At 36.9% G+C, this 14,538-nt stretch overlaps 1 protein-coding gene across 6 annotated transcripts in view; it reads right to left on the bottom strand.

Moving 5' to 3' along the window:
* SBF2 (SET binding factor 2) overlaps window positions 1-14,538 on the bottom strand; it is a 232,027-nt gene that overhangs the window by 107,193 nt on the left and 110,296 nt on the right. For all 6 annotated transcript variants that reach the window (XM_014257906.2, XM_088057519.1, XM_014257910.2 and 3 more), the window contains exons 4-6: window positions 12,318-12,431; window positions 10,623-10,733; window positions 8,211-8,316 (exon numbers count right to left, since the gene is read on the bottom strand). In XM_014257906.2, the coding sequence (XP_014113381.1) occupies window positions 8,211-8,316; window positions 10,623-10,733; window positions 12,318-12,431 (331 nt within the window). The remainder of the gene's footprint in view (window positions 1-8,210; window positions 8,317-10,622; window positions 10,734-12,317; window positions 12,432-14,538) is intronic.

The following is a 14,538-nucleotide window of genomic DNA, read 5'->3' as shown; positions in this document are numbered from 1 at the left end:
TTGTTCTGCTCTTGCAGCAGTAAGGCCCCATTAGCAGTAAATGCCACATCAAATCCCTTCATAATCTATTTGTTCTTTGATGAACTACACAAATCTACTTGGAAAGCCTGAATGGTAAATTCTCTTTGGCTGGGTTATGGAGCTAATTGCAGCTCACCAGCCAGTGGGATTTAAACTGAAACTAGAACATAAGCCAACAGCATCCACTCATATGATGCCAGGTCCCATAGGCTGGAGAGTATACAATTTATTAAGATCAAAGACTGATTAGAAGTGTACATACTTCAGTAAAACAGTCCTCATTTAATTACGCATGCTGCTAAAAACCAACAAAAGTTCTACATGTTCCCATCACAGGATATATGTTGTTTCATGGAAAGGAAAGAAATTGAGTGAGTTGGGTGAGAAGTTTGTAAACAACCTGACAAAAGTAAAAGAAGTTCTGGTTCATATCACTGAAATCTCATAACAAAGATAAGATGTGGAAAGGGCACCACACTGACCCTTACTGCATCTCCCTGTTATAGGTATTAATGTACTGAAAATGCCTGCAGTTGGACTCTTCATATGCTCTGCAGATTAAATCTCTCATTGCTTTGCTGCCCTACATAATGAAATATTAAAATATTCTTGCTGTATGTCAAAGACACCAGGATTTTCTTAGTCAACAAGTATAAGCCAGCTCACGTGCTGACTGTGCAGTGACCCTTTCATAATGTCTCCCAGCCATACAAATATACATATATATTCATCAGGAATGTCTTTTCCCATTTTTACAGTAATTTGGTATTGTCATCTGTTGGCATAAAATATATTACATGAGAGGCTGAACATTTTATCTCCCCTAAAGCAGAATTAAAATAACGAGAAGTTATTTTATTACAGCAAACATTACTCAAAGTGTCAACAAACAAAGCCAAAAGCAAAAATTCTGGGCATTTTAATATATCCTGGATTTAGAAATATGGGACTGAAGGGTCTATAAACAGTGAAAGAGTCCAGCTTTTTCCCTCATGGCTGTATCAGACAACCCCAAATTGATAAAACTTCATCTTAAATGTACAGATAATGTTTTGCATTACTATTCCCAGCAGAAGGTGTTTCAGGATGTTTTTTATCCTACAGTCAGAAATTAGATTTTAACTTCCAGCCTTGAATAACTCATGATCTTTTTGTATGAACCTGTTCTTGGTGCTCACCCCTTTCTGTAAGTTGTGACTTCTCCCCTAAACAATACTGATGTAAAAAGCAGCAAATGGTAAATACATATAGTCTATGATATAGAGTAAACTAAAAAGATAGAATACAGCAGAAAACCCTAACACTGTTCAAAAAGCAGCCTCTAGAAGCCAGTATGAGCTATAACAACTTAAATATTCATTTCAGACCCTTCCTTATTTTGGGATTTATGTTTTCTAAAGGAAGCTACACTTTTTAAGCAGTAGGACTACTTTTACTTTCATTCAGAATAAAAATGTAAAGCATAGCATGTTCTACAAGAATTGTGAGTTTAAAAGTTAGCTACCACAAAAATAAACTAATGTGAGGCACACCATAATTCAGTTTTTCTCCTTTTGATTTGATATTTTCTAATTATCATAGTAAGGTTATACTGTTTATGTTACTCTATCGGCTGGACACTTTCACTGTTTATAGTCCCAGTAGCTCACATTGTAATTTCTGAGGCAGTGTGTTGGGAAACAATAAAACATTGGAAAAATAGTAAACAGATGAAACCAGCTTTAGTGCAGAACACAGAAACTGATCAGTGTTCATATTTTAAGACCAAGAAAACAAGACCATTCTAAAATCTTGCTCTCTCCCCCGGGATCAAATTATACCAGGAAGTTGTGGTGCATAATATCATCTCTTGTAGGACTTATAAAGCTTAATTTTTAGCATCAAAGGGAACAATACCCAAAGTATACTAAATGAAAAGAACTAATACCCAAAGTATCAGCTCAAGACTTCTCAAAGGTAAACAGTGAGGACTGGAGAACCACCAGCTGCCAGGATCAGCCGCTCTGTAACAGAAGGCAAAGGATGGAGCAAGGTGGGAGTGCCCAGACCCAGGAGCAGTGGAGTACCTGGAGAACAGGAGCTGGGCAGGTCTGGTGCAGCCAGCCAGGGCCACAGAGATGAGGAGGGCTGGAGCTCAGTCAGGGAACCAGGCAGGCACAGGTGAGGTCAGTGACAGCGCAAGGCAAGGCCAGGTCATGAGGAAGACCCGAGACCAAGGCAGTAGGGGCAGCCCATGGGTGAGGAGCTGGGTACAAGAATCATCGCCTGGCACAAGAATCATAGCTTGGGCAGGTCCTGGGGGCATGGGCTGAGCTTCAGGACAGCACCCAAGCAAAGAGGCCAAAGAGCCCCTCTCCTTTTCCCCAGCACAGCCCAGCCCCTGGGGACTGCCCAGTGCCATGACACCAGATTCTAAAGGAAATATGACTTGTAAGAACCAAGGACAGAGCCTGCTCAACTCTCAGCCTGTGCACAGACTTCTTCTGAGAGTTGAACATCTGCTGTATGATACTGGCACAACTACAGAACCATCCTAAAAGTGTGGTTTTCACAAATTAACCAAAGCTGTGAAGTGCAAGCCTGTCAGTTTAAAATCCCTTGGCACATACAAATATCTGCTTCCACTGGAGAAGCATACCTCAATAAAAAAATAATTAAAATAATGCTGCTGCAAGTAAGATCTTGTCCAAACAAATTTTTGAACACAAAATAATTACAGTATATTCATTATATTAAAAAAACCTTAAACCTCCATCATTCTTCATTAATTTCTAGCAAACCTGAAGAATTAGAAAACACATAATTTCTTTTATTTCTGTACTTTTGACTGCACAATGCCAGAAAATTCTAAACAGGTATGACAGCTAAAATATGATCCCATCATTATGTTTTGACTGGATTTATCACCATATAACAGTAATAGGGATTGGCTCCACGACTGTTTAAATCAACAAAAACCATCTCTGCCAGTGTCACTCCATGGAAACATGGAAAACAATTCACTTCTCTTTGCTTGCTTGCTGTTGTTTAATTATTTAATTTTAAGTAGCTCTCTGTGTTATCAGAAGTTTCTGCTCTGATGCAAAAGAAAGGCAAGAACATGCAGGCAGGGCAAAAGGACAGAGAACACTCCAGACTCCTCAGCCTCAAGTCACAGTGTTGAAATTTGGAATCGAACAGTCACATTAAGAAAATACATCAGTGCTGGAGTGGAGCATTTTAAAGTGCTTGTACTGAAGTGCTTCCCTGCTTAGTAACTCTGCCATCACCACAAACATCTGCCTTGGTATTTATATTTTGTGCAACTGTAATGATCTTTAGAAGTTTGATCAATCAATCACTTTTGATATCTGGAATTACAGATACTTAATGACACTGCAGTTTTCAACTATACTATATTATTTTTAAGTACTCTTTTTTAGAGGCTTCATATCCTGTCTAATTGTACACACACAATTTCTAGTTAAAAATATTTTAAGACATGCAAAAAGGCTGAAGGATAATCAGGTTTAACACTTTCAATTACATCATAGTTTGGACAAATCAAAGAGAAGCTTGCCAAGCAACCTGGCTCCACCTACCATGACCATTCATGTTGGTGTCATTCCACCTATTTTATCTCTATTCTACACAGCCCAGGATTCCAAAGCACCCTTACCTTGTGTCCTCATCCAGAAGATTCAAAGTAGAATTTACTTCAAAGTGTCATTTTCACCACTTAAAAATTACTTTCTTTTTAACATAAAGTCAGTATGATTTTACTGAAAATACTTGAATGGTGAATTTAAAATACAAGGAGGAAAACAAGCACAGGCAAACAAAACAGATCAGGGGAAATAAGGACATAGGAAAACAGTCCTGATATGAGACCAAACAAGAAGGAAAGGAAGGAAAAGTCTTTTGTCTTTGATTAAGTATTTGGAAAGGAGAGAGAAATTCTTCAGGAAAATATATTTCCATAGTTGTTCTTAGCAGTGTGATTCATGCTGCCAGTCCTTGAAATGTGCAAAAATCTAAAGTGCTGGCTAAAACCTTAGGTTTTGGTTTTGCTCCTTAGGTCACTAATTTTTTGTCCTGGCTTCTTTCGAAAACAAGCTGCCTCTTGGGGAGATGGGGGTTTAGGTCTCAGATTCAAAGGACTGAACTCATCACTGCTGAATACCCATATGGAGAAGGCAAAAAGGGTTGGAGCCTGGAGAAAAGAGCTTAAGGCTGAAACTTAGGAATGTACAGTTAATGCAGTGAGACAGGAGAGAAATCTAACCTACATATAACCTAAATATAACCTGAATCTCCTTTCAGCCTGAAGAAAGCTACTGCATCTTGAAGCTTCTATAGGTATCTACTATCTCACTAACAGATAGCAAGAAATAGAAGGGTACTGAAAGTCTTCTTGCTGCCATTCATAATTTTTGAAAGTAACTTTATAATTCCTGTTTTTCCACCTAATCCTTTGCTGATTAAATAATTTCTAGTGATCCAGCTACAGGCCTGGGTTTTGTCACACTATTCCTATATATTAGGCTTTTTTTTAATTAAAAAAAAAAAGAAGGTATTATTTGAAATGTCAAACACTGCTGTTCCTTATTACTAAGCTTAAAACCTTTGGGGATATTTTTCCCAACTGTAGTTTAACGCCTAAGCACAAATAAGGTCTGTTTCCAGATATGCTGTGGACTTGGTAATACAGGGAGGGTCATCTGCTGACATGGTGTTATCCTGCCAAGCAGAAAAGGCATGATGAGGCTACTATTGCACAACAGCTCTCAAAATAAATGTTGAAATTACTTTTGTATCTATTCATAGTGATACATGCTGTCTTGCTGCCCACCTTCCTCCAAGAAAGAGCTATTTTTAAAAAGGTGATTTATGCAGTTCACAAATATTTTTCTAGCTACTCTTCAATTTTCTATTAATGACTGAGATAGGATGAAGTGATCTGTACCAGCAGAGAAATAACTGAACATGTCATTATTCGTGTCCTGAACACGAGACTGGATGGAATAACAGCTGCCATTAAAGTACTGAACAGCAATAGAAAGCTTTAGCCCAGGTTGTGGAGACAAATACACATTAAGCTCCTGTTCCAATCAGGCAAAAGAAACAGAACAAGTGTGAGTATTGTTCCAAGAAACACAAAAACTTCTGACAAGTTCAGCTGTGATCTCCAGTGGAAAGAATTAGGCCATATCTTAGGAAAATAAACTTTCTCAAAAGGATGAGCCAGTAGGTTCTACCACACTCTTCTGGATTCACTGTCTTTAACTCTACATAAGACTACATGAAAGGTGAGAATAAATGAGAATTTATTTGAAACAGTCTGTTCATATTTCCTGGCCCTCCTTTTAAAGTTAACAACCATTGCAAACAGGCACGTGTTGCTATATTAACAACTCTTTTTTTTAATAAATCCAAACAGAAACTTGGAATTAACAAGCCTTGGCACTAAGAACATGATGACAGCCCACCACCTACATGGGAATGGAATTTTGTGCTGTTCTGGAAAGTGAGGTATGCTATGAAAACACAAACATTTTCTAATTTGTGTCCTTTGAGACACAAGACAGTTCTACCATTGCGCTGTATCCCCAGATAGATACACCAACTGGCAACTGAGGCATACATGGGAAAAAAACCCAAACAACAGCCCCCAAAACACAAAGAAACAACAAAAAAAAATCAGTGGTCAGAAAGAGGAGATGGCAAAAGCAGCCTTTTACAAAATGTTCAAGTACTTGCTTTAAAAAAATCTACCTGCCAACTCATCTGCACATTCCTTAACTAAGGAATACCAGGCCACTACACCCCAGCCACACCTAAGAAAAGGGAGACACAAAAAGAGAACCTACACAAGGCCATTAGACAAGCTCTTCCTGATAGTTCTTACAGTCTTGTAAAAGACAAAGTTCTGCTACAACAGAAAAGAAGGAAGACAACTTTTCTTTTTGCCCATGAGCTTGCACGATCCCCTTCAGGGAAACAGGATGCAAGCCTATGAGCTTCTCGTGACAAGATTTGTCAAGTTTTATAACCATGCACTTTCTTCAGTCTCTCCCTTCTTCAGGCCAGTTGAAGCATCAGGCACTGAGTTTTTATTCCTTATCTCTCTTCCTCTCCCCCTCCTTCTGCTGATCTTCATATCCTTATGTGCACTATGACTGGAAAGGGCATCTGGTAAACATGAGCTTACTGACTCATACTTCTTACAAGGCACCAAAAAGCAAGAAAAACGGAACCTCCAAATATTTACTGGAAGTCAGGAGGAGAAAATAAGGCAGAAGAGCAGCAAAAATCACAGAAAAAACACAGCAAAAAGGCTAATGGACTGTTGGAAAAGAAGGATGAGATGGTAGACAAAGAGTAAATCTGAGGTATAAATACTGGAATGCGTACGGGAGCTAATAAGGAATGACAAATTCAAAATATAAAGGTAAAGGATTTTTGACTGCTAGCACAACAATCTAGTCCTGGTTAAACTTCAAACTCTTCAGTTCTCTACTACAGTAGATTTAGGAATTTACATGACATCCATCTGTACATACTAACCCCCTACATAACATGTGGTTAACAATATTAAATTAAACAGTATGTGTTTAAAAGAAATGCAAAATTCTCATATGAAAGTTTTATTATTCCTTTCTATACACAATGAGAGGACTTTTTAAAACTTTCCCTGCAAAATACAAGAGAAAAAGATGGTCCTCAGTTTTCTCTTCCATATATTTACATTCCCATTCCATCTTCATGGCTTCCCTCTATAAATCTGATGTTTACGATGACTTTTAAGATTTGTCCTCATTGTTTTCCTCAGTCTAAAGCTGTGACACAACACTCCAATCCCAATTTGCCATACAAAAGCCAGGTGCCAGAAGACAGGTTAATTACCTAAGAACTAACTGAAAGCCTCACTCTCTGTCATTTTCTGAACTGTGCATTTACAAAAACCTTTGGTAGAACTGATTAAAAAACTGCCTCAGATTAGTTATCACACACACTATACTTACAGAACAAACATACCACACCACAGGCTGTAGCCTGCTGTATTTATGGTACCTCACACCACACTTTATGTCCTCAGAAAAGGGGAAAAATTATTAAGCCTGTCCATACTCAAAACACTGCCTGCAATCTGAATCCTAATGAATCTTAACATAATAAGACAAGTAAAACCTCAGGACTGTAATGAAGTTACACCTATAGTTAGCACCTATAATATCATGTTAAACACAATTTTTCTTTTATTTAAACTACTATAAAAACTGAAAATCTTCCTTTTGGAATAATATTCTTTTTGGAAAGATACAATTAAATCATCCTAGTAGGAGATGGCATTGAGCTCATCAATACTGCTTTCTGTGACATAATTTAGTGTTCTTCACTATTGTTTTTCTGGTTTCCATCCATTTTTACTGTCTGATTGAGAGAAGAATGGGTGACAACACATATCCTGAGGCCATCTGGTTGCTTGAGAGTAAAACTAACGTTCACAGGTTCAGAAAAATTATTAATTGTGCCCTTATCCATAGCTGCTACAAGTTTATGATTCAAAGTCACTTCACAAACCAATGGAATGACTAAAACTAAACACTAAAAGTGTTAGGATTTAATGGCAGACAAGATCAGTGCTGAGGTACCCAGGTAACAGTGATGCAATGTTGTAATTGTAATGAACAAGTAAACATTTGATGAGGATTGCGTTAGAGCATTTCCTCAAAAGATTGGGAGTAACAGATAACAACAGAACTAGATGAACTTTCTGGTCACAGCAGCTTTATTACAAACCTCCCTGGTCTTCTCTGGAGTTTGTACAGTGTCCAAGGGGACTGGAGCAGGGAATCTTTTTATATGAAGGTTTTTGTGATTATAAAGGGGCCACGCTCACTTCTGCCTCCAGTAATTTAAAGATACTACATGGTGGGATTGGACTAGATAACTTCTAAAGGTTCCTTCCAACCCAAACAATTCCATGATTCTCTAATATTGGAGATAACACAGGCAGGCTGCACCAAAAGGTTCTTTGAATGTCTGATTAGGGGGTAAAGGCACAGTTAGTCATTCTTCCACTTGAAAGAAATTAATATTTACCATGCAGCTTTCTTGGCACATGATTAGAATTAATTTAGAACAGAAAATACCTCAATTTATAATTTAGAAAAATATTTTGTTTTTCAAAGCAGACCTAGACATACCTAGTTGCTGAAAGAGAAGAGCCACACTGGTGCCTGTCACAGGAAGGCTATCATGTAGAGGAGTCTGTATCAGCTGTCGGTCTCCAGCTCCCAAAGAAAACAATTTCTGCAGAAAGAAATTTTTTTAAATTTAATTTCTGTAGAATGAACAAGCTGTTGTCATATAGATAAGTGATTCATACTTCAGAAATCATTTATTTTGTATACAGAAATTTAAAGTTAAATAGAGATTTGAAAGATAATTTGGGGACAGTGATACGGCTCCTTGAATGTACAGCATGATGGTGTCTCCCTTGCATTTACACAACAGTTATGGCTCTGAAGGCAGTTAAGAGTACATTTCTATTAATACAATAAAACTCCCAGGGGAAAAAAAAAAAGGTTTAAAATCCATTTAAATAAAAAAAATGTACAGTATCACTAACTGAATTTCTTTGCTATCTACTGTCTTTGCTGTCCTCATGAGTGTATTAAGTGTGAACGTACTTGTGACATCTGGGTTTTGAAGAGGACACTGCTGTTATTCCTGTGCTCCTGCGCCACACTTTAAAGTAGAATTTTAACTTCAGTTACCTTTCCAGCACAAGAACACACCTCCCTCGAGGGAGGCAGGAAATGGGAGTGAAAGGAGTGCCCCTGAGTATCACATCCCAAACAGCACTGCATTGCAAAATACCCTTGCTTTCCTGTGAGTAAATCCACATGGCATTCAAGCAGTGAGTGATTCCAAGCAGTCACTTCTAACCAGACTCCCATGGGCTGGAGGGAAATTAGGAATTTCTGTATGGTAAATCTTCACTCTGTATGGCAGCACAGGTGGGGAATGTAGGAAGGCAGCAAGTTCTAGCTGCTGCTCAGCAGGTTTTTAAAACCAAAAGTCTCCCCAGTAAACCCAAACAAGTTCCTGAGCTGTGGCAGAGGTGCTCTGCCCCAGCACTTCAGATGCAGGTCAGTAACCCATTTCACAGCTGACTGTTTCTGGAAATAAATGCTTCAAGAGTGTTCCCGCTCCAAGACATCTAAATCACCATAATTTGCCTTCAGCCCTGGAAGCATAAGGCTTAAGAAAGAAATTTCTGATTTAAATGACAATCTGACAGTAGCAAACTTAAGCTGGAAATGAGTGAGCATTTTATTTGAAGAGAGAAAGCAGAACGAAGAACAACTAGGGGAGCATGACTTTTCCTTCCCCTTCGAGCAGAGCAAGCAGCCACTGGGAAAAGCTGCATTTACAGACAGGCAGAAAAAAGAGAGGACAGAAGCAGGGCTAGAAGTTGAGTGGATCACCGAAACCAAAAATATGTATTTTTGGCTCAAATACCACTGGAAAAAGGGTTTCTGATGAGGAGATAAAATCTGATTACTCCCCTTCAAAACCAAAAGCCTAGGACAGAATAAACAGAGATATGGTGGCCTGGAGAGCAGTAAGGTACAGCTCGACTAAGCTGACACTTCCTGCACTAAGAGAAGATCCAAAGCAGCCAGGGCTATGGGAAAACCAGAACAGAATTAGGAAGTTGTAGGATTTAGGAAGAATTAGGATTTCAAGAGGGTTGAAAATGCATAGGTTGGATGGGAAGCTGTGTATGCAACTGACTTCAAAGTGTTGCCATTTGCACACGTAGTTCTGGTCTAGTGTGCTTATGGTCCTTAGTATGTGTGCTTCATAACAATGACCATCATTTCCTATCAGTGTCACAGCAGAAAGCAAAAAGCAAACACAGAAGACTCAACTGGCTTATCAAAACCTCACAAATATATATAGGAATAATTTATAAAAAGTAAATTAAGAAACAAACCTGACTTTCTGCTCACAGAAAGCACAACAGAAAAGCAGAAAGAAGTCTGTTCACCAGAAAACTTCATTTTCATTTTTGAATGCGTGGGCTACTTGCAATATTTAACTTCTCTGAGGAAACTGCATTTGAGTTACTTTTTAGCATTTAAAAAACAAATTATGAAAATAGAAATTTAAATGAGTTATCAAAGAAATGACCAGTGGAGTCCTCAACTCCATCAAGGAAAACATGTATAAATGAATTGATATGAAGGTTATGTTAAAAAATGGCAAAGAAAAAAAGCCTTTAAAAAATTTCTGTAGCAAGCAAAAATATTCCTGAACACTTTACCATTTAAAAACTAAACTTACACAAACTGCTTAATTTGTTAATGTGCCCTGTAAAAGCCAACTCAGTGACAAAATTAACCCTTTGACCTTATCCTGGAATGGAATTTTTGCTGTCTTTAGAAGACAGGCCACAGGGAAAGCACTCACAGGCCACAGGGAAAGCACTCAGCTGAACTATGATCTTTTTTTCTTCAAAAGTATCTCAAGAATTTATTTTTTGTTTTCTTCATAAATTAAATTAACTGGAAAAATACCCTTTCTCCCCCTCCATCCCCACCACTTACCTGGGACCCTCCAGAAGCAGGGACAAGGCATGAACATAGATTTGCAATGAGTGTCTCCAGTGACACGTTCAGGCTGTCCACATACACGGTGTAGATCAAGCCAAGGCAAGCCTAGAAAAGTTGACAAAATATATCAGACTGCAACACAGGGAAAGAAGACATCAAATCATTCAAAGATCTAGGTATATAATCTTTAAAAAAATAAGTTCTTCTTAACAGTTACTATGCAGTGAAGTACTCCCCAACCAAAGTAACTTGCCAAAGAGGCAATAATTCACTTAAAAAAATAGCTTGGCTACTTACAAGGGATGTATGTTCTTTTTAAAAGGAATTCTAGGTGTAATATTTTTGCTTTGTTTGTTACGTAAGAAGTGCTTTATTAAAAGTTACTGTTAAAAATTATAAAAATCAACACAACTTCATCTGTGCTTTGAACTCCAATGGACTTAAACCTGACTGGTTTCCAGGGCAGAACACTGATTAAGCAATGAGCTTCTGAGGTTCATTTTAAGACCAGTAACAATCACTAGTAATTCCATATGTTATTTAACTTGCTTTCTTTTATTATATCAATGTAAATATATTTTATATTAGTAGTATATTAATATTTCAACATATTTTATTATGGATCCAACTTTGATTGAGAAATCACAGATACACCTTTCGAATTTTACTAATAGTTTAGTCCAGACCAACATTCTAAGAAGCCTTTGGACAAAAGGAAATAACTGTTCCACAGCATCTTTTGCCTTTTAACTGCTGTAACTTTGATAAATCAGCAATTATTTTTGTCATTCTCTTCTTAGGAATAATTCCAACAGCAACTTCTCACATCACACATAGTTAAATGGTAAAACTCTGTGGCGTGGGTTGTTGTAAAATATGAATGTTAAGAAAGTAAACTAATTATATAAAAATTCTATACAACCAACACCTCTGGTTCAGGATGTCATTTAACTATTGTTCCCATTGAATTAGGAAAGCATTTTGTAGAATTATTTCTACAGCCTGCCCTGTTCTTACCCACTTTGCTTTGCATTTGCTATGGGCCACTATGAGCTACAAAATACTGGGCTATGAGGACTTTTAATCTCACATGGTGCAGTCATCCTTAATGTCTAAAGACAACTGCTGAATGATTTCCTCCCTTGATCTGTAAACTGAACTTTATTTGTTTCTGTTAATATGTATTAACTTAGGAGAAATTTAAGCTTTTCATTTATCTCAGATAAGTCATATTTCACCAGCTGAAAGTAATCCAAGGTCCCAAATCTCTGTCATGCATCTTAATTTGGTCTGGGAGAGGCTTGGACATTTTTCTTTATATATGGAAGAGAACTAGATTTTCACTGTCAATTTACCATTATATAGTTAGTCAAATATTGTCTATTTTTTTCCTAGTAACTCTGTTCATTAGAGAGTACACTGAGCCCAGAAAAATCTGTACCACTCCTCCTATATAGTTTTAAAGATGCTTGGAGGGTAAAAAGGCACTACTTTAACCTATAGGGGCTATTTACTGTCACAGATGTTGAATTTTATCTAGTTCAATCTAAATCTAATTTGCTTTTAAATTCCCAAATCAATCCTGAGTGAGGTATTTTAAATCAAAAAGTAGTGTCATTGTTACTCAGTCAAAAGATAACTCAAATTTTTCTCCTGATATATTGTAAATAGTAATTGCAAGTTCTTTACCCTGAAAATTTCTGGATAATCTAGTCTGGACACCAACACCAGGCTTTTAGGAGCAAATACTTCTGCAGGCTGAATTAAACCAGACTCCTCTTCACCTTCAATTTCTTTTGTTCCCTTGAAAACAGAAACACTTCAATTAATAAGCAGGAAGAAAACTCAAACCATAATCTTTACCAGAAGTTAACATTTCTCAGAGCTTCAGAAAAGTACTGCATTATTTGAAACTAGTAACAAAATCAAGTAACAGGAACACACTCCAATGGTTGCCTGAACCCCCTAAAGCTTCTAGCTGTAATTCAGTTTATTGAAACTCCTCTGGGAAGTCATGCACCAATGTACCTAAAATACAGAAGACAGCAGTTTAACAGGACACTGTTTCCCATTAAATAAAATCCCTGTTGCACGTTTTTAGATAGTGAGTGGATCACAGAACAGGATCCTTCCACATCGAAGTGTTAGCTGATTTTACAATCTCCAAATACAGAGATCATGCATTTCACAACAGAATGTTTGGCTGTCCTCCTCATATGAATATAATTCAGTTTCTTATATTAACATAATATTAATATATTATTACATATTATTATATATTATTATATTATATTACATCATATTATATATAATATACAATATCATCTTATATATATTATTTTATATATTATTATATTAATATAATTAATGTAATTTAGTTAGTTCCCCACTAACATTACAGCTGAAATTATCTGTAATGTCATCTCCAGCCTGACCTAGTGAATTTGGAATTTAAAGAAATTTCTCCACCAGAAAACTGGTTCAGATTTCCCAAAAAATTCCCTCACACTTAGGAACCACTAAGGTTAGAGAAAAAAAAAAAGAGAGATAACAGCACAGTGCAGATAAACTTGAAGTTATTCATTATATTGTGCAATTGGCTATAACTTTCTTGCCAGAACTTATTCAATCACAAATAGTTTGTTATTATTCATAGCCAAAACTGAAGATGTCACTAAATATTTTCATTTCTAAAATTCCATAAATTCTTTGAGAAATTAAGTTTTCAGATGACAGAATGTCCTTCCTTTCCAGTTTCTGCAAGTAATTCTCTTCAACCCCGCACCACCCACCAAATTTCTTTTATTTGTTCCTCTGACCAAGCATTCTTCCAAGCAAAAATCACTACATTATCTTAATTAGGAACACGAGAAAAATTACATCCATTTTCATATGACAACATGAAATATCTGCCTTCTATTTCTGTCACATTACTACTCATCATTTCAGTTTCTTAAAAAAAAATCCAACATTTCTCCTAAATGGGCGAAATCTGATAAAAATGCTCTTAAATGCCAGGAATGCTGCGAGTTCATGAGCTTTATTTCACAACCTCAATTCAGAATGTACAGTTTCTTTAGGCAAATACTAACCCACAATTCAGCATTCAAGTTAAAATTATGTAAAAAGTGAGTACTTTGGTTTCGATCAGAATAGCTTGGTAACACTTTCACACCAAAATAAAACCAGATGATTCAACAATACATGGACAGACACGGGCAAACACTTGGCTTTGTACATTAAATTCTACCTGAATGTCAAGGAATGCATTCACTTTGCCTGTGCTTAGTCGAGTTTGCATCTTATTTCCAAGACAAAATTGTGATTCACAAATTCATGGAGAAACACAGTAACTCAACAGTCACACATCCAACACAGGCTCATTAATTTCCATCATTTTAATGCTGACAGGGAGAGCTTTTACAGGAATTACAGTCCCCTCCCTCTGCCCCCCCAAATCCCCAAATTTTTTAATTATCAGCAGAAGTTTGCTGTATCAACCATTCTAAAGAGCAAGTATGAGTTCTAGGTATAAAGACAACAGTTTCTGGATATCTGACAAATTGTAGACTCTGACATTAGGAAAAATGAAATTAAAACACATTCCACATTCCTAAAGGAAAGGGAACATGGAAGCTCCTCCATATTCACATGGTATTAAAATAATGAAACCTCAGTGTGCACAGACAGGGAGGAGCTTTCCACATAAGACCTTTCTAATAAAATCCACACAACTTCAGATCAAGTCTTGAATTAATTCATAATTAGATTTAAAGCTTTCAGGGCACGACAGCAGCACAATACTGACTGATAAAGCATTTATACTCTTAAACCATGCTCTCCTACTTCATAAAAGATTTACAGAAAAATGCAATGTGACTGCTGTGTTTCTTCCCCAGCTCAACATTCT

Source organism: Pseudopodoces humilis, chromosome 7, assembly GCF_049639895.1.
Source record: "Pseudopodoces humilis isolate 2021_Gansu_Grassland_sample_001 chromosome 7, ASM4963989v1, whole genome shotgun sequence".
NCBI lineage: Eukaryota > Metazoa > Chordata > Aves > Passeriformes > Paridae > Pseudopodoces > Pseudopodoces humilis.
Note: the sequence above shows the minus strand (reverse complement) of the source record. Positions and strands in the feature narration are given on the sequence as shown.